The 21407-nt window shown below is 38.3% G+C and overlaps 1 protein-coding gene across 2 annotated transcripts in view; it reads right to left on the bottom strand.

The window, feature by feature from the left end:
• The window catches only part of STAM2 (signal transducing adaptor molecule 2), a 51089-nt gene extending 30315 nt beyond the window's left edge, over positions 1-20774 (bottom strand). Inside the window, exon 1 of one of the 2 annotated variants that reach the window (XM_030852784.3) lies at positions 20241-20774. In XM_030852784.3, the coding sequence (XP_030708644.1) occupies positions 20241-20514 (274 nt within the window). In that variant the 5' untranslated portion in view covers positions 20515-20774. The remainder of the gene's footprint in view (positions 1-20240) is intronic. The other variant, XM_030852783.3, reaches the window with a different exon arrangement.
• Positions 20775-21407: the final 633 nt, after the last annotated feature.

The raw sequence follows: 21407 nt of genomic DNA, 5'->3' as shown, positions 1-21407 counted from the left end.
TACAAACCTCTTGGAAAACTATGATGCATATTTTCCCAGACTTCTTCCTATATATGTATATGGAAAAATAATAAAAATATGTGTAAAACTAAACAAAATAGGCTTATAAGTATAAGGTGTCCAAAGAGAGCACCCAAAAACTGATAACCACTTCCCTGCCAAATGAACAAGTTGAGAAACAAAACAAAGAATAAAATATTACTGTCATTACTAATAGAAGCTTTAGGTGTGCTGGACAAATGGGCTTGCTAATAGCCCCAGAGGTGGACATGTTAGCACTAGAAAGAAAAAGAGCTCTCCCTCAGGGGTGAGCCCCTGTACAACTTATTCCATGAAGAAATCACTCAATGGCTGTGGAAAGACTAGCTAGCTGCTATGCTGACAAAGGGCATCAGTAGGGCCAGTTACTCCCTAATTTACCAATCAGATAAGATACCGTGATCATACTAAATGTATCATTTCCTAACCTGCATTTCCACTTATAATAAACATCTCTCCATGTTCATAAATATATGTCTATACTAACATTTTTAATAGCTGCATGATGCACCACTGTATACAGTGTGGCCACAAAGTGCCTATACAAGCTAGTGAGAAGTCATCAGCAAACTATAATTTTAAATACATCAAGTACTCAGCCTCTCTTCTTTGATACACTTACTGTTACCATTCATATTGATGTCCCACATAGAATAAATACAAAATAATTAAAAGAGGTCAGGACTTCATGCATAGGCCTTTCTGTAGATGTGTCATAGCATACACACTTAATCTTATCTACTGTCTGTCTCTGCCACTGTTACTCTTCCTCCACCCAATCCTCAGAAGGAATGTAGACTGCATTATGGCAGGAATTTTTTGTTTTGTTTTGTTCACTATTATTATTTCCAATTCATAAAACAGTATTTGGTGCACATAGCAGGTGCTGAGTAAATATTTGTCGAATGAATGAATGATGCTCATTGCTCCTTCATATCCTATAACCCTGGTACAATGGCTGTAAAGTGGGAAACAAGAGCAGAACTTCTGATTATATGAACTCTAAAAGCCTTTAAGAGGCCCCATGTGCCCCCAGTGAAGTCTGTGCAAACTTCTGGACCAGTTACGAGCTTCACCGCTGAGCAGACATCAAGGGGCTGCACAGGATCAAGCTTCAATAGCAACACCCTGTGGCAACAACAGGCAACCGCACTCGGGGGCTTAAGAGGGAGGTTCCAGTTCTCTGCTTGTTTACTAAAGAGGAATGACAATACCTCTGGGAATTTCAACAGGCAGACAAGGTAAGTGCGGAAGGGAATGCCTGAGAGGGAGGCAAAGGACTTCTTGTACAGTGATATATAGGTGACTAACTTTTTACCTTGAGTCTGAAGAACAAATCACATATATTACATATGACTTGCCAGCTTCATGCTCAACTCTTCTCTTTGCTTATAATCGATGGGGTTTTGTTTTTGCTGTACAGATTGATCTTTTTTTTTTTTAAATGTCATTTGGCAATGTTATAACTACCTGAGATTAAATATTCACCCGTATATTTTTCTGTATATATATTATTTACAGGCAAATCCTTAGTCTTTCTGAAATTTCATTTGGCACATGGAGTGAGGCATGGACAGAAAGGTATTTATATAAATTATATAAATTATATATATATTATTTCAGTAGTTCCAACATCTAAGAATCTATCCTTTCCTCTCTGATCTGAGAAGCCAGCATAATCAATTACCAAATTTTGCCAGTACATATGTGTATGAGTACAAATACACACACTCACACCCACTCATACCCACCCCCCACATGCAAATGAGTCCGATTTTGGACCATCCAATAACCTACCTATTTCTGCTAGAACTCAACTTTTAATGATTGCTTTTTCAATTTTGGCGATGTGATACATAATTAAATGTGAAGCCTTTTCAATACCCCTCAAAATCCTTCTAACAATTGCAAAAATATCTAAACAGAATTGTTTTTACTTGATGTAATCCTTATAGAAAATGGAAAAATCCTGACTTACTCTATCCAGCATAGTTTACTTTCAACAAATACAGGACTCATAATTACTCTTTTCAAAAAGTATAAAATCTAAAGACTTTATAATGGCCTGCCAAAAAGGATTTCATTTTTCAAGTGAACGAAGTAACAGTTAAATTATGTACTTATGAGTATTTTAAACTCCTGGAAAAATTTTAACTATTATAATTAAGGAACCATTCTTTTATAGCATGTCACTTTGCCCAGCGTTGGGGCCATATCTCACATTATCCTATGTCAAATTCATATAGGGGGAGAGAGTTAAAAGAGCCCTCCTGGGGCCTAAATAAATGCTAAATTTCTAGGGTTTGGTGGGTGTAAGTTATAACATTTCATCACCAGGTTTTGATTACTGTATATAGAGAGCTTCAAATACACAGTGAAATACTTCAGAAAGGTTCTAACAATATCATAAAGAATCAGTCCATCAATACCTATAACGAACAAAAGAGTCACCCTCTACAAAGTCCATTATGTTCAACACACAGCATTAAAAAGAATTCAAGTCTACCCATAAAACATTTTTTTAAAATAAACTTATTTATTTATATATATATTTTTGGCTGCATTGGGTATTCCTTGCTGCACGGGCTTTCTCTAGTTGCGGCGAGCAGGAGCTGCTCTTCATTGCAGTGGCTTCTCTTGCTGCGGAGCACGGGCTCTAGGCATGTGGGTTTCAGTAGTTGTGGCTCGTGGGCTCTTGAGTGCAGGCTCAGTAGTTGTGGCGCACGGGCTTAGTTGCTCTGTGGCATATGGGATCTTCCTCGACCAGGGTTTGAACCCGTGTCCCCTGCACTGGCAGGCAGATTCTTAACCACTGCATAACCAGGGAAGTCCAAGTCTACCCATAAAACTTTTAATAAAATAGGCTTCTTCAGTAATATTAAAAAAAAATTAACTATGAAAAACAAGAATGCCCAAAAGAGATCTTTAAAGCTTCTCCTACTATGTTTGAAAATAAAAACTCATGACTTGTCTGCTTTCAACCATGGCAGAATATCTGGTACCAGATTTGCTATTCTACAGAAAACAAGGATAAAACTGGCCAAAATATACAAAGCAACTGTGTTCAGGAAATGAATAACAAGCAGTGCACATCTGAGGTCTTTGAGGGAAGGGAAATATGAAGTGAGCCTCTCGATGGCCCCAGTGTTCTGCCTGGGAACACTTTCCTGTCCCAACACAAGGAGGACTAGCTCAAATAAAGCAGCTAGGAGACAGCAGATTTCTGAGCACAGGGATTTAATCATGGGTCCTCGTTGCTCAAGGGCTGTGCTATACACACCCACACCCACATCCACACAGGGTGAGGCTCTATGAGGTCTAGCACAGATAACCTACTATGAGGCTGAAAGGTTGTGCAATGCAAGGAGTCTTTTAAAGTTCCTGTTACGGACTGAACGTCTGTGTCCCCACAAAATTCACACCTTGAAGCTCTAACCCCCAGCATTGCTGTAGTTGGAGACTAGACACAAAATAAGTAATTAAGGTTAAATGAGGTCATAAGGTCGAAGTCCTGATCCAAGAGAATGTGTCCTCATAAGAAGAGACACCAGAGAGTTCACTTGTCTTTCCTCACACGTACAAAGACGAGGTCATGTGAGGACACAGTGAGAATGCAGCCATCTGCAACCCAAGGGGAGAGCCCTCACCAGAAACCAACCCTGCTGGGACCTTGACCTTGGACTTCCAGTTGCCAGAATTGTGAGAAAGCAAATTTCTGTTGCTTGACTACCTAGTCTATGGTATTTTGCTATGGCAGCCCAAGAAGATTAATACTCCACCCAATTAGAGTAGAGAGAACATTTCAGGCTATCAGTTGAAACCCCCGAAAGGCTAAAACACCTTAGGAGTACAGGTACCGGAAAATTTAGTACAATATTGAAATAGGCCTACCTCACAAAGAAAACCAGGCCAGACAAAAACCTAAAAGATTCTCCAATAATATAACTACCTGACAGAACAAAATTCAACACTCTTTTAAAGGAAGACAACATAATCTAGCCTCCTTACAAAGAATAAGGAGTGGCCAGCGTAATATAAAAAAATCACTAGATGTGCAAAAAAGTGTCCCACAATCAAGATAAAAATAATCAATAAAAAAGATAGCATAGGGCTTCCCTGGTGGCACAGTGGTTGGGAGTCCGCCTGCCGATGCAGGGGACACGGGTTCGTGCCCCGGTCCAGGAGGATCCCACATGCCGCGGAGCAGCAGGGCCCGTGAGCCATGGCCGCTGAGCCTGCGCGTCTGGAGCCTGTGCTCCTCAACAGGAGAGGCCACAGCAGTGAGAGGCCCGCGTACAGCAAAAAAAAAAAAGCATAATCCAAATGTTAGAATTAGCAAAAAAGTACTTTAAAGCAGATATTATATATTTTTTTCAAGAACTTAGAGCAAACGATGGTCATAAGTGAGTAGATGATGAGTGCCCAGCAGAAAAATAGAAACTATAAAAATAGAATGATATACCCTGAGAAAACCATAATTCAAAAGGAGACATGTACCACAGTGTTCACTGCAGCACTATTTACAACAGACAAGACATGGAACCAACCTAAATGTCCATCGACAGATGAATGGATAAATAAGATGTGGCACACATATACAGTGGAAAATTACTCAGCCATAAAAAGAAACGAAACTGATTTATTTGTAGTGACGTGGATAGATCTAGAGTCTATCATACAGAGTGAAGTCAGAAAGAGGAAAACAAATACCATACACTAACGCATATATATGGAATCTAAAAAAAAAAAAAGGTACTGATGAACCTGCAGGCAGTAATAAAGACGTAGACATAGAGAATGGACTTGAGGACACGGCGGGGGCATGGGGGGAGAGGAAGCTGGGGCAAAGTGAGAGTAGCATCGACATACATACATACATACGCTACCGAATGTAAAATAGTTAGCTAGTGGGAAGCAGCAGCATAGCATAGGGAGATGAGCTCGGTGCTTTGTGATGACCTAGAGGGGTGGGATAGGGAGGATGGGAGGGAGGCTCAAGAAGGAGGGGATGTGGGGACATATGCATGCATATGGCTGATTCACTTTGGTGTACAACAGAAACTAACACAGTATTGTGAAGCAATTATAGTCCAATAAAGATCTATTTTAAAAAGTGGTATACCTAGAACTGAAGATACAACATCTCAACTGAAATATTTCACTAAATGGGCTTAAAACAGATTGAAGACTGCAGAAAGAATCAGTGGAGAAAACCTGACAAGCCTCTTAGATAGCCTCATCCACCAGAGGGCAGACAGCAGAAGGAAGAAGAACTACAATCCTGCAGCCTGTGGAACAAACACCACATTCACAGAAAGATAGACAAAATGAAAGGCAGAGGGCTATGTACCAGATGAAGGAACACGATAAAACCCCAGAAAAACAACTAAATGGAGTGGAGATAGGAAACCTTCCAGAAAAAGAATTCAGAATAATGATAGTGAAGGTGATCCAGGACTTTGGAAAAAGAATGGAGACAAAGATCAAGAAGATGCAAGAAATGTTTAACAAAGATCTAGAAGAATTAAAGAACAAACAAACAGAAATGAACAACACAATAACTGAAATGAAAAATACACTAGAATGACTCAATAGCAGAATAACTGAGGTAGAAGAATGGATAAGTGACCTGGAAGACAGAATGGTGGAATTCACTACTGCGGAACAGAATAAAGAAAAAAGAATGAAAAGAAATAAAGACAGCTTGGGACTGTCTTTATTTATAAAATAAAGAGACCTCTGGGACAACAATAAACGCAATAACATTCGCATTATAGGGGTCCCAGAAGGAAAAGAGAGAGAGAAACGACCTGAGAAAATATTTGAACAGATTATACTCGAAAGCTTCCCTAACACGGGAAAGGAAATAGCCAACCAAGTCCAGGAAGCACAGTGAGTCACATACAGGATAAATCCAGGGAGAAACACGCCGAGACACATAATAATCAAATTGGCAAAAATTAAAGACAAAGAAAAATTATTGAAAGCAGCAAGGGAAAAATGACAAATAACAAACAAGGGAACTCCCATAAGGTTAAGAGCTGATTTCTCAGAAGAAACTCTACAAGCCAGAAGCGAGTGCCATGATATACTTAAAGTGATGAAAGGGAAAAATCTACACCAAAGATTACTCTACCCGGCAAGGATCTCATTCAGATTCGATGGAGAAATCAAAAGCTTTACAGACAAGCAAGAGCTAAGAGAATTCAGCACTATCAAACCAGCTCTACAACAAATGCTAAAGAAACTTCTCTAAGTGGGAAACACAAGAGAAAAAAAGGACCTAGAAGAACAAACCCAAAACAATTAAGAAAATGGTAATAGGAACATACATATCAATAATTACCTTAAACGTGAATGGATTAAATGCTCCAACCAAGACACAGGCTTGCTGAATGGATACAAAAGCAAGACCCATATATATGTTGTCTACAAGAGACTCACTCCAGACCTAGGGACACATTCATACTGAAAGTGAGGGGATGGAAAAAGATATTCCATGCAAGTGGAAATCAAAAGAAAGCTGCAGTAGCAATACTCATATAAGATAAATTAGACTTTAAAATAATGTTACGAAACAAAGAAGGACATTACATAATAATCAAGGAATCAATTCAAGAAGAAGATATAACAATTATAAATATATATGCATCCAACATAGGAGCACCTCAATACATAAGGCAACTGCTAACAGCTATAAAACAGGAAATCGACAGTAACACAATAATAGTGGGGGATTTTAACACCTCACTTACACCAATGTACAAATCATCCAAACAGAAAATTAATAAGGAAAAACAAGCTTTAAATGACACAACAGACCAGATAGATTTAATTGATATTTATAGGACATTCCATCCCAAAACAGCAGATTACACTTTCTTCTCAAGTGCACATGGAACATTCTCCAGGACAGATGACATCTTGGTCACAAATCAAGCCTCAGTAAATTTAAGAAAACTGAAATCATATCAAGCATCTTTTCTGACCACAATGCTATGAGATTAGAAATGAATTACAGGGATAAAAACGTAAAAAACACAAACACATGGAAGCTAAACAATACTTTACTAAATAACCAAGAGATCACTGAAGAAATCAAACAGGAAACCAAGAAATACCGAGAGACACATGATAATGAAAACATAACGATCCAAAACCTACGGGATGCAGCAAAAGTAGTTCTAAGAGGGAAGTTTATAGCTATACAAGCCTACCTCAAGAAACAAGAAAAATCTCAAATAAACAATCTAACCTTACACCTAAAGGAACTAGAGAAAGAAGAACAAACAAAACCCAGAATTAGTAGAAGGTAAGAAATCATAAAGATCAGAGCTGAAATAAATGAAACAGAAACAAAGAAAACAATAGCAAAGATCAATAAAACTAAAAGGTGGCTCTTTGAGAAGATAAACAAAACTGATAAACCATTAGCCAGACTCATCAAGAAAAAGAGGGAGAGGACTCAAATCAATAAAATTAGAAATGAAAAAAGAAAAGTTACAACAGACACTGCAGAAGTACAAAGCATCCTAAGAGACTGCTACAAGCACCTCTATGGCAATAAAATGGACAACGTGGAAGAAATGGACAAAATCTTAGAAAGGTATAACCTTCCCAGACTGAACCAGGAAGAAATAGAAAATATGAACAGACGAAATCACAAGTAATGAAATTGAAACTGTGATTAAAAATCTTCCAGCAAACAAAAGTCCAGGACCACATGGCTTCACAGGTGAATTCTATCAAACATTCAGAGAAGAGCTAACACCCATTCTTCTCGAACTCTTCCAAAAAATTGCAGAGAAAGGAACACTCCCAAACTCATTCTACGAGGCCACCATCACCCTGATACCAAAACCAGACAAAGATACTACAAAAAAAGAAAATTATAGACCAATATCACTGATGAATATAGATGCAAAAATCCTCAACAAAATACTAGCACACAGAATCCAACAACACATTAAAAGGATCATTCACCATGATCAAGTGGGATTTATCCCAGGGATGCAAGGATTCTTCAATATACGCAAACCAATCAATGTGATACACCTTATTAACAAACTGAAGGAGAAAAACCATATGATCATCTGAATAGATGTAGAAAAGCTTTTGACAAAATTCAACACCCATTTATAAAAACTCTCCAGAAAGTGGGCACAGAGGGAAACTACCTCAACATAATAAAGACCATATATGACAAACCCACAGCAACATCATTCTCAATGGTGAAAAACTGAAAGCATTTCCTCTAAGATCAGGAACAAGACAAGGATGTCCAATCTCACCACTCTTATTCAACATAGTTTTGGAAGTCCTAGCCACGGCAATCAGAGAAGAAAAAGAAATAAAAGGAATACAAATTGGAAAAGAGGAAGTAAAACTGTCACTGTTTGCAGATGACATGATATTATACATAGAGAATCCTAAAGACACCACCAGAAAACTACTAGAGCTAATCAATGAATTTGGTAAAGCTGCAGGATACAAAATTAATGCACAGAAATCTCTTGCATTCCTATACACTAATGATGAAAAATCTGAAAGAGAAATTAAGGAAACACTCCCATTTACCATTGCAACAAAAATAATAAAATACCTAGGAATAAACCTACCTAAGGAGACAAAGAACCTGTAAGCAGAAAACTATAAGACACTGTTGAAATAAATTAAAGATGATATCAACAATTGGAGAGATATACCATGTTCTTGGATTGGAAGAATCAATATTGTCAAAATGACTATACTACCCAAAGCAATCTACAGATTCAGTGCAATCCCTATCAAACTACCAATGCCATTTTTTACAGAACAAGAACAAAAAATCTTAAAATTCGTATGGAGACACAAAAGACCCTGAATAGCCAAAGCAGTCTTGTGGGAAAAAAACAGAGCTGGAGGAATCAGAGTCCTTGACTTCAGACTATACTACAAAGCTACAATAATCAAGACAATGTGGTACTGGCACAAAACCAGAACTACAGATCAATGGAACAGGATAGAAAGCCCAGAGACAAACCCACGCACCTATTATGGTCAACTAATCTATGACAATGGAGGCAAGGATATACAATGGAGAAAGACAGCCTCTTCAATAAGTGGTGCTGGGAAAACTGGACAGCTACATGTAAAAGAATGAAATTAGAACACTCCCTAACACCACACACAAAAATAAACTCAAAATGGATTAGAGATCAAAATGGATTAGAGACCTAAATGCAAGACAGGACACTATAAAACTCTTAAAGGAAAACATAAGAAGAACACTCTTTGACATAAATCACAGCAAGATCTTTTTTGATCCACCTCCTAGAGTAATGGACATAAAAAGAAAAATAAACAAGTGGGACCTAATGAAACTTCAAAGCTTTTGCAAAGCAAAGGAAACTACAAACAAGATGAAAAGACAACCCTCAGAATGGGAAAATATATTTGCAAACGAATCAATGGACAAAGGATTAATCTCCAAAATATATAAACAGCTCATTCAGCTCAATATTAAAAAAGCAAACAACCCAATCAAAAAATGGGCAGAAGACCTAAATAGTTATTTCTCCAAAGAGGGCATACAGATGGCCAAGAAGCACATGAAAAGTTGCTCAACATCACTAATTATTAGAGAAATGCAAATCAAAACTACAATTAGGTATCACCTCACACCAGTTAGAATGGGCATCATCAGAAAATCTACAAACAACAAATGCTGGACAGGGTGTGGAGAAAAGGGAACCCTCTTGCACTGTTGGTGGGAATGTAAATTGATACAGCCACTATGGAGTATAGTATGGAGGTTCCTTAAAAAACTAAAAATAGATTTACCATATGATCCAGCAATCCCACTACTGGGCATATACCCACAGAAAACCATAATTCAAAAAGACACATGTACCCCAATGTTCACTGCAGCACTATTTACAATAGCCAGGTTATGGAAGCAACCTAAATGCCCATCGACAGACGAACAGATAAAGAAGATGTGGTACATATATACAATGGAATATTACTCAGCCATAAAAAGGAACGAAATTGAGTCATTTGTTGAGACATGGATGTATCTATAGACTGTCATACAGAGTGAAGTAAGTCAGAACGAGAAAAACAAATATCGTATATTAACACATGTACGTGGAACCTAGAAAAATGGTACAGATGAACCGGTTTGCAGGGCAGAAGTTGAGACATAGATGTAGAGAACAAACGTATGGACATCAAGGGGGGAAAGCCACGGGGGAGTGGGGATGGTGGTGTGCTGAATTGGGTGATTGAGATTGACATATATACACTGATGTGTATAAAATTGATAACTAATAAGAAGCTGCTGTATTAAACAAAAACAAAGAAACAAAAAAAACCACATGCACCCCAATGTTCATTGCAGCACTGTTTACCATAGCCAGGTCATGGAAGCAACCTAAATGCCCATCGACAGACGAATGGATAAAGAAGATGTGGTACGTATATACAATGGAATATTACTCAGCCATAAAAGGGAACAAAATTGGGTCATTTGTAGAGACGTGGATGAATCTAGAGACTGTCTTACAGAGTGAAGTAAGCCACAAAGAGAATAATAAATATCGCATATTAACGCATATATGTGGAACCTAGAAAAATGGTACAGATGAACCAGTTTGCAGGGCAGAAATTGAGACATAGATGAAGAGAACAAACGTATGGACACCAAGGGGGGATGCAGTGGGGGGGGGGGTGGTGGAGTGATGAATTCGGTGATTGGGATTGACATGTATACACTGATGTGTATAAAGTGGATGACAAGAACTTGCTGTACCAAAAAATAAATGAAAAATTTAAAAAGTGATCCTTACTCAAAAGTTAATTTATCATGGGAAAGGAAACACATAAGCACAATCTATGGTAAATTAAAATGACTACTCAATGTTTGAAGAATGAGTGAATGAGCAAGTGAATGAATGCAATTAAGTCAAAAGTCCTAACTGTCAACTACTATGGGATGTGTTCATATACAGTTTTGAGTAATGGAGGAAATGGTTGTCATTTGGTAAAAAAAGAAAGTTTCAGTATTATACAGTTAATATAACCTCAGATACAAACCTGAACATGTAAAAAAAAAAAAAGTTAGTGAACATGAAGAAAAGTCAACAAAAGTTATCAAATTTGAAGAACAGCGAAAAAAGATTTAAGAAAACTGAAGAGTCTCAGTATATTAAGTTTTTAAACTTTCTATGTAACAAATGCAAATTAGTGGTTTAAAACACCACCCATTATTAGCTCATAGTTCTGTAGTTCAAAATCTAAGCAGGCTCAGTTGGGCTCTATGCTCAGGTTATTACAGACTTGTTGTTGGGGAATTGTTGTTAATTAATTACACATGGTAACTAAATTCATGCATGTTGGAATTACGTAAAGTGAAGACTGCCTGTACATTAAAGCAGAGTTTAAATATTTCTTCAAATGTGCACAAAACTACCAACACCTAGAAATAATCTAGGACAACAGACTCAGTGTGTTCTCTGAATACACTGTATTTGTATTAGATCAAACATAATAGCCAATCACATGGACATTAACAATCACAACATATAATTAAGACTATAACAGAAGGTAACATAAAATTTTATTATAATTAGGATACTATATATCAATATCTTGGGCTATGACTAAAGCAATGCTTAGATCCTAGAGGAAAAATTACTTCTTATGTATTAATTTTAAACAATTATTTTTATACCTTAAAACTATAGTAGAAGAACAGGGGAAAACTGGCAAAAAAAAAAAAATTTTTTTTTCCCAGAAGAAGAAATAAACTAGAAAATGGAAAGCAAGTAAATAAGTAAAATTCATTTTGGTATCTAACAGGAAACCATAGCTGACAGCTTTTACTAAAGATATAAAAATGCTTTTTCTTTGTACCAATTCATTATAAACTAAACAATTACTTGAAAATACAAAACAGCCAATTTTTTCTAGTTTAGAAATCTTACATGTTTACACTATTAAATACATATTTGTTATTAAATTTCTAGACCACACAATTCTTCTGTAGTTAAATTAAAATATTTAAACGCCCAATACTTCAAACTGACAGATTATAAATATTTCACTGCTTCTCTGACTCCAATGACAACAACCACACTTAGCATTTTAGAGTACTTGGGTTCAACATACATTTTCTCATTTAATCCTCCTCCCCATTTAATGCTTTGATTTGTTTGGGTAAAATTTTTATTGATACAAATCTTCAGTTTACTCTGGAGAAAACAGTAATATAAATTCTACTTTTCCTAAAATGAAAGCCTACTTACAGCTCTGAGTAATGAATGATAGGTAATAATTAATTAAAAAACAATAACAATGATTTCCCTGGTGGCACAGTGGTTAAGAACCTGCCTGCCAATGCAGAGGACACGGGTTCGAGCCCTGGTTCGGGAAGATCCCACATGCCACGGAGCAACTAAGCCTCGTGCGCCACAACTACTGAGCCTGCATTCGAGAACCTGCGAGCCACAACTACTGAGCCAGTGTGCCACAACTACTGAAGCCTGCACGCCTAGAGCCCGTGCTCTGCAACAAAGAGGAGACACCGCAATGAGAAGCCTGCACACTGCAATGAAGAGTAGCCCCCACTCGCCGCAACTAGAGAAAGCCCGTGCGCAGCAATGAAGACCCAACACAGCCAAAAATAAATTAATTAATTAACTAAAAAAGAAAAAAATAACAATAGTTTCAAAGTATTTTACATACGCTAAACTACTTACATTGAATCCAATGAAGATGCCCCATTTTATACATGAGCAAACTGAGACAGAAAAGTAAGTAGCACAAGATCATACAGATACTAAATAGTAAAAGCGGGATTTCAGTCTAGGCAGTCTGGCTCAGGGCATATTTTCTATTAATCTGCCTCTTGGGTGCAATTTTTGTTCAAAACTGCTAAATTAACTCTTTCAACAAGTTAGTTTTCAGTTTCTCTATGCATGAACATTTTAAACATACTGAATAGGACAAATGCAAGACCAACTCTTGTTTATAAGAAAAGAATCAGACACAATGCCACACTTAACTCCATTTACCGCATCATTTAATAACACAATGTACATATTTAAGAACTTCTTGCTCTGGTGGAATACAGAAGAGTGATTGCTACTCTTTTTTCATTTCACATGTTACCACCAACATTTGTGGGGGGACTAGGAAGAGTTTAGAGAGTTGGGCAGATAGGAAAAAGGAAGAAACAAAATTAAAATCATCTTTTACTTCCTTCTAATATTGTAAATCATCTATTTAAAAGGTAAAAGGTCTAGAGCCAGCCTTTACATTCCTACAAGTTCACTTTCTTCTTGTCTAATACTCCCAAGATGCCCTCTGTAATCCTGTTCATTGAGAGCCATACCCCCTCACAACTCCACAGAACAGGCATGCTCTTTTCTACAAACATCCTTACATTACGGAACAGGGCAGAAGAATAAATGTAGTAAGTATAATTTCTATTTTAACAGACCTATCTGGAAGCTTCACGTGCAAGACACAATAAGAGCTGGGGAAAAGGAAAAATGAGTCTCAAAGTAGCCACTAACACGCCAAAACATCACAGATGGAGAATCAAAAGCAGTTAGGTTGGGCAGATGACCACATAACCTCTGCAGACTGAGGAAATCATTATGCACATGTGGAGTACACACATCACCCACTAACACTGAAGACCCACCTTCTCTATTCCCAGCTCTGAAACTTACATATTAGCTTAAGGTTGCTAGGTAGTTCACCTCAGCTCTGACTCAAATCTGAATCCATGTTCTCATCTGTAAAATGGAAATTAAAATAGCTGCCATGCTTAAAAGAGGAGTTGTGAAAATTAAGTGAAAAGAAAAATGGGTGAAAAACTTAAACAGATATTTCAAAAAAGAGGATATTAATTTAGTGAACAACTATATTAAAGATTAGATAAATAAATACTTATTAAAGCCACAAAGAGATGCCACTAGAATGGCTAAAATTCTTAAAATTACACCGCCATGTACCAACAAATTTTTTATATGAAGTTGAAGTAATATGAGCTAAAAATAAGTAGGTGGCTTCAAAATGTCAATAATTTTCAGGGGGCAATGTCTGATATCTGTCATATAGACCTTCTTAGGTTCAATCCCTATACTCAATACAAACATTTATTCACTATCAAGTAAAGTTACAGAGCCTAATAAGGCAATAATATTTTTAAAAAAAAAGTTCTTTCCCTTTCCCTTCCACCTCAAGGGACAGTAGTAGTATGTGTATACTTACTTGTAGAAAAATCATCCTCTTGCTCTCTTACCTAACTTTACAATTACACTTGACCCTTGAATAACATGGGTTTTAACTGCAGAGATCCACTTAATATACAGATTTTTAAAAATAACTATATTGGAAAAATTTTTGGAGATTTGTAACAATTAGAAAAAACTTGCAGACAAACCGGGTAGCCTAGAAATATCAAAAAAAATAAGAAAAAAGTATGTCATGAATTGTATAAAATATATGTAGATATACACATAACCTTCAAAACATGTTAACTGACTGTTATCGGTAAGGCTTCCAGTCAACAGTAGGCTATTAGTAGTTAAGTTTTGGGGGAGTCAAAAGTTAACACATGGATTTTCAGCTGTACAGGGGGTCAGCATCCCTAACCCCCCGAGTTGTTCAAGGGTCAACTATATAATCTAAGTAAGATTAGAACTAAACATTATTATCAGGAAATAAAAAGTGTATTATTAACTATCAACATCATCAGTGCATATGAATCAAAAATATAAACTACAATGTCTTCTCAAATTCTAAAAGAACATAAAAGAAATTCCCTTTTATGATTTTACTAATCTGATAATAAACCCATATGAAAGAAAAAAGGCAAAAAACAGCTAAGAGTATAAAAATGAAGAAAAACAAGACAGGGGGCTTGCCCTACCACCTATAGAGGCCAATGGCATTAGAATGTGGTATTGGTACAGGATAGATAAAGAGAACAGTGTAGAACAGAAAGCACAGACACAGACCTCATACAAGGAAAGGGATTTACTATATGAAGGAGAAAGTGCTCCAAACTAGTGGGGGAAGGATAGATAATTCAATAAATGGTGATTAGGCAACTGATAATTGTCTACTGTGAATCGACTATCCAATCAAATCTCTCCTTAGACCTTACATAAAGACCAAGTCCAGGTGGACTAAAGACCTAACTGTGAAAATCAAAACTTCAATAAAACTTTCACAAGAAAACATAACAAGATCCTTATAGACTCAAGGAGGAGAGAAAGCTTTTCTTGAACAAGAAAAATAAAATCAAGGGAGAAAGACAATATTACTAAACCGAAACTTCAATCTTAATTCAATCTTAATAGTAAAAGGCAGCACAAAAAGAAAAACAAAAAGAAGCAACAGACAAGGATATATATTTGCAATTCACATAAACAACAAAAGATTAGTAGAGAACGCATGTGAAACTTTAAAAATCAATAAGAAAAAATAATCCAACAGAATAATAAGTACATGAAAGTAAGGAGCAGGCAATTTATACAAAAAGAAAACAGACTGACCAAGAGACATGAAAAGATGCTCAACTGCAATGAAGCTGAAATAAATGGAAAACAATGCCCTATTTCACACCCATCAAATTGGCATAAATTTTAAAGTCTGACAATACCCAGCGTTAGTGAGACTGTGGAACAACAGGGACTTCACTTCCACTGTTGGTGGGAGTAAAATCTCCCACAAACACTTAGAAGAACAATTCTGTATTATTTAACATTTTGCAACTTTGCACTATATGCATTTTTAAAAAAGAATTCCTCTTCAAGATACAATCCCTTGAGAATCTCTCACTCTTGTGAAGAAGAAAACGTGGATAATAACTTTCACTGCAGTGTTGTCTGTGATAGCAAAAAACTGCAAAAAACTTCATGTTCATTAATAGGAGAATGGGTTAAAAAATGTGGAATATCACATAGCTCTTAAAATTAATGAACTAAAGCTACAAACATCAACATGAATAACTCTCACAAAAAATGCTAAATGACAAGCTACAAATGACTACAGAGAATATTATTTTTTATGAAGTTTAAAAACATGCAAAACAATATATATAGTATATTTGTATGTATAGTATATATTACAAAATAGACTTTTAAATCTTTTTAGAGTGTTTAACTCTGAGAAGAGAGGAAAAAGAATATTATCAGGTAGCTAATAAATAAAAGTAATAATTTCTACTGTATTTTGAATGTTTTCTTTAAAAAAAAAGAATGAAGTGTGGCAAAATGTTAGGACTTGACAGAGGTGACTGACAGGAATAGAGTTTATGTTATATTCTGTACTTTATGCTAAAAATTTTTCATCATTTAAAAAATTACAAAATATATTAATTAAAATTTGTAACTATTTTAATTAGGAGTAGGTATTAGAAATTTTTGGTACCATGTAAGCAAAAGAAAGTATAGGAAAAAAACTGGCTGTTACAGCTGTCATTCTCACCTAAAACCAAAATTTTTTTAATTTTAATATTTTGCAACAACCTCATGTGTTCAAGAATTGCCTTAATGACTATGTAAATGTAATATATTTAAATGTATAAAGTAAATTTGTATTACCAGAGTGCCATCAATATCTTTTTTTTTTTTTTTTTTTTTTTTTGCAGTACGCGGGCCTCTCACTGTTGTGGCCTCCCCCGTTGCGGAGCACAGGCTCCGGACGCGCAGGCTCAGCGGCCATGGCTCACGGGTCCAGCCGTTCCGTGGCATGTGGGATCTTCCCGGATTGGGGCACAAACCCGTGTCGCCTGCATCGGCAGGCGGACTCTCAACCACTGCGCCACCAGGGAAGCCCAATATCTATTTTTATATTAGGGTTTCTTGTAAAATTTCATTGGAGAAAACGATTCCATTATCAAAAACTCCAAGCTACTCACTGTCAAGTTATTTGACCAAACACAAGCCAAAGACATAGCAATACATGCATTCAAATTTTACTTGGAAAAGTCTCCTTTTAAGATAAAGTTCATACTTCAATCCACTGTGTGAAAAGAGTTTTTGTAGAAGTAGAATTTGAGCTCAGCTCTGTGGGACACAAGTAAGTTTATCTTTAAGAAAGGAGATACCAAGTATTGCTGAAAAAAGCAAAAATCTATCAGTGAATAGTAGTAAACGGCACAGAGACAGAAACTGGCAAGAAAGATTGCCTGGCTTGAGTAAGGAGAAAAAAGACACGGAAATAAGAACTGGGGTTACGGAGCAGAACAGACAACCATGACTCAGGAATCAATGTAATGAGACTGGAAAAATCGGTACAGGATGTAAGGAAATGACATCTGTCTGCCCTTTTAACACTGCCACTAAATCTTCCTATTGTGGCTCTGTCCCTCACGTTTTACTTTCTCCTTGGGATCTCCTAAAAAGGCTGCCCCAAACCAGCTCTCTACCTTAGGAAACCTACACTCCCCTTCAAGATAAGAATCAGGGCCGGGGTGAGGGGGGATGTGTGTGGATATTTTCTCTTTTTTTCTCAGCACAGCTTCAAAGGAATTTTATTCAACAAAACAAACAATAAACCCATATTAGAAGAAATCCAATAAATATTTACACTTGATCTTAGCCGATCAAAAGGCTGAGAAGCGATCCAATAAATATTTAAAGAGCTCTAATGCTACCATACCTAGCATACCTTTCAGGATTTGTAGGTTCTGACTCCAAGAAAAAAAAGAAAAAAAAAAGGAACTTGCCAGAGTTCCTTACCTCTTAGCCTTTGGCCGGCTACCATTTGACAAGTCATATACCATCATCAACTTATGAGTGCCTTCCTAGACATCTTGAGTCACTACAGCCTTTTCTCAGAGTCTCAGGGTCTGAGAAAAGGATTTCTTCCCCACATGAATGATGTCAGAAACACTGTTCACCCTCTGATGAGACTGCATCGACCAAAGGAATGTAGTTTCAACTTTACAGTTAATTATAAAAATGACCAAACCATACATATAGTAAGAGATGGTCACTTCCTGCAGGTGTAAGTGCTATCAGGATAGCAGGGGAAGAGAGAGGATAGTGTCAACACTTTTACAAATAAAGTGTCTGCCTGAAGGTCCTTGTCTTCTCTTCAGGGAAGATGACTGTTTTAAATACAGGGAGAATGTAAAGCATCTCCTGTATTTCTAGTATCGTAATATGGTGTGAAAAATACAATTATCTTTTTATGTGTGTACGAGTCCTCCATTAGATTGAGAGTTCCTTGAGGGAACCCAGTTTATTTATTAAATTTGTGCTCCCAAAGTCTGATACACACTGTCTGACACACAGTAATCACTCAAAGCCTGTTTGTTGAATGAAAGGTAAACAAAGCTATGACAAAAAAGAAACAATGGTAATAAAAATCTGACTGAATCAAAGAAAGATGAAAAGGACAATGACACTGCAAAGGAACATTCCTGTGGGCATCTCAAGTTAAACAATGACTTGATCGTCATATTACTTAACTACTGTATTTCAAATGAACAGGGGCTTTAAGTTTTGAAAAGTGCAATATATAATTTTTCTTCTATGATAGATGTATAAAGCCAATTTGAAATCCTTAGTATTTCATGCCACTTTTTCTATTAATTCCAACCACTTGCCTAAAAGAGGTTACAATCAAACTTTCTATTTTATCTTAAACTGCCTTTTGGAAACTGACTTCAGTCAGTCATACTTGAGTTAACAAGTAAGTACTTGAAGTTTTGGCTGATGGCACTGCCCATGAAATAATCTATACACAGTATTTTTTTTTTTTTTTGTCTGAACAGCAGTGCTTCTTTTACTACAGTGGAACTAAACTGTGATCCACTAAACCATGTAGGAACCTCAGGAGACACTGAGGGGGAGGTTTAGAAAAGCAACTTGGCTTACTTTCACCAGAGAAGTTGTCAATCAGAAAACAATGGGCTGCCAGGAAAGATCTCCCTTGAAGAGTTCCACAGTTGTTAAGTTTGAAAATCATTTGTCTTATTCTATTTTGCCTTTTTTTTCCACTATGACAAAATGAAAGTCTTCACAACAATAAAAAGTGAAGGTCTCACTGCAGCAAAGGAAGACATCATTAGGTGTTCCAAAAGCAGACGCTGTGAACCTCAACATTATGCTTCCTAGATTTATAGCAGTCGGCAATGTTAAACTACCAAGAAAAAAGTTGAATGAAATTATGGAAATACATATTTGAAGACTATCTAAGGATCAAAATCTATAGTTTTTTAGCTCTCTGCGAAAGGAAGGTACTTATACATCATATTTGACTTCTGAACACATTTTTGGAATCACATAATATACCAAAATAGGGCACTTTCTAGACTTTCCCCATAATTAGAAAATTGTAACTATGAAACAGGTGCAATATTCTGTATAACTGGCAATTTGCAGCCATGTGTTTTTTTCATTCCACTAAATCCTAAAACTCTACCTAGAATTAACTACTGCTACAAAAATATTTATTTTAGCCAGCTTGGTTTACTGTTTTTCTAAAGCCACAAGTTAAGAGTTCTCATGCCCAATCCATCTTTTTCTCACTCCATAGTCACTGACGACCCCCCAAGAAGTAAAACAGGTGTTCTGGACTGTTTTGAAATCCTGGGGTTTTCCTTTCCATACCCTAAGGCAGAACACCTTATAGCACTTGCACTATCCATGGATAGTGTAACACTTCCAACTATCATAAATAAATCCTGAAGCCGTGCGATCAAGGGTTGGACGCATCTATATATAAGCGAGATAAAATAGGTTCTTCTTATTGAACCGGGGCAAGTTGAAGTCTCTAAGTGCTGAGCTGCCCTAGACAACAGGGTCTGCTGCACCACTTTTAACCGCGGGGCGGGGGAGTGGGGAGGGGGAGACACAAGACTCAACCAGTTCTAGAGGGAGCTGGAAGTTCTGTGTCATCAACTCCGCAATTGCTCAATTAGTCCGGTCTCCAGAGAACCCCAGGCTCCTCCCTATTCCTGTGCCTGGCGAGGGGAACGGTCCTCTTTCGGGGTCCCCAACCTCAGGTGGGCTGGGGACACTCCCCTGGCAGCTAGGGACGCGCCGAGGTTGCCCCCAGAAAAATCCCGGCTGCCAGGCAGCGGCGACGCCGCACCCTCCTCCCCCTTTGCTAGGCTTTCCAGTCCCCGGAGTCGCCACCGCCCACTTTCTAGCACAACAAACAACGGCTTGGGGCCCCGGCCCAGCACTTACCCACATCTTGCTCGAAGTGGTTGGCGGTAAACAGAGGCATCTCGCCGGCGCCCGAGCCCAAGTTGCTGCGGTCAGGCGGAGGCTCTGCAGCTGCTCCGGGCTGGGGTACCCACGGCCCCGGCTTCCTAGACGGCTCGGCTCCAGTCGCGTCCGGCACTTCCGCCACCGCATCTGCCCCACTCCTGCCTGACGGACCAGCTCCAGGTCCGCGTTCCGCCCTTGCGCTCCGCCCCGACCTCTCCTCCCGGTATGAGGTCCCACCAGCTGCGGGCATCTTCTCAGCGGCCCTGTAGCCGCCGCCCTCCGGGAGGAGGCGGCAGCCCTGATCCGAAGCCCCCGTAGGGGTCAGGCGGCCGCCGAGGCCACCTTTCCATCGCTAGGACCCCGGCAAGCCATGGAGGGGGGACCTTCAGGGCCGGAAGTTGTCGAGCCTATAACTTGGCGACGCCAGAGGACCGGGAGCTGCAATGCCGGCGGCAGTTCTGCAGGGGGCGAGGTGTTCTGGGATTCCCTGCGTAGGGCTGCTGGTTCCGACGGCCAAGTTCTCTCCAGTTTAGTTCCTTCCTAAAATATGGGCTAGTCCCACGCGGCTGAGGGCCCGCGGCTACGTTCGCGTCACAGTCCCGTTGCCCTGGAAACGGATGGAGCCTCACTGGTTTCGAGAGTCGGCGAAGGGTTTGGCTCCGCTCCTGGCGGTTCTGGGGTTACACTCTCCTCGGCGCCTAAACCCCGCCAGAATAACCACCGTGGAAATCGGGACTCCTCACTTTTCGCTTTCCATCGCGCTCTTACACTGAAAACACTGCTCGACTCTGGGAATCCAGAGACGAATGAGGCACCGTCCCTGCCTTCAAGTTGCTGACAGTTTTATGGGGACAGTGTATAGCATATACGTGACAATACATGACGGTTCTGATATGCAATCGCGGTCACAAACTCAAATTCCCATCGGAGACAGCCAGGTATTGAAATGAGTGTGTAAGTGCAAGCACCCTTCCCACCCACACGCTCCCAAACCCTCTTAACCCTGTTTTATTTTTCTATAGCATTTATCACTTCCTAATATAGAATTATGTTTTCTGTCTCTCCTCTTTAGACTATAAACTCCATGATTATTTTTGTTCACTGCTGTACCCCCAGCATCTAAAACAGTGTCCAGCAAGTAAT

The sequence above is a fragment of the Globicephala melas genome, chromosome 7 (genome assembly GCF_963455315.2).
Source record: "Globicephala melas chromosome 7, mGloMel1.2, whole genome shotgun sequence".
Classification (NCBI taxonomy): Eukaryota; Metazoa; Chordata; class Mammalia; order Artiodactyla; family Delphinidae; genus Globicephala; species Globicephala melas.
This window is presented reverse-complemented; position numbering and strand designations above follow the sequence as displayed.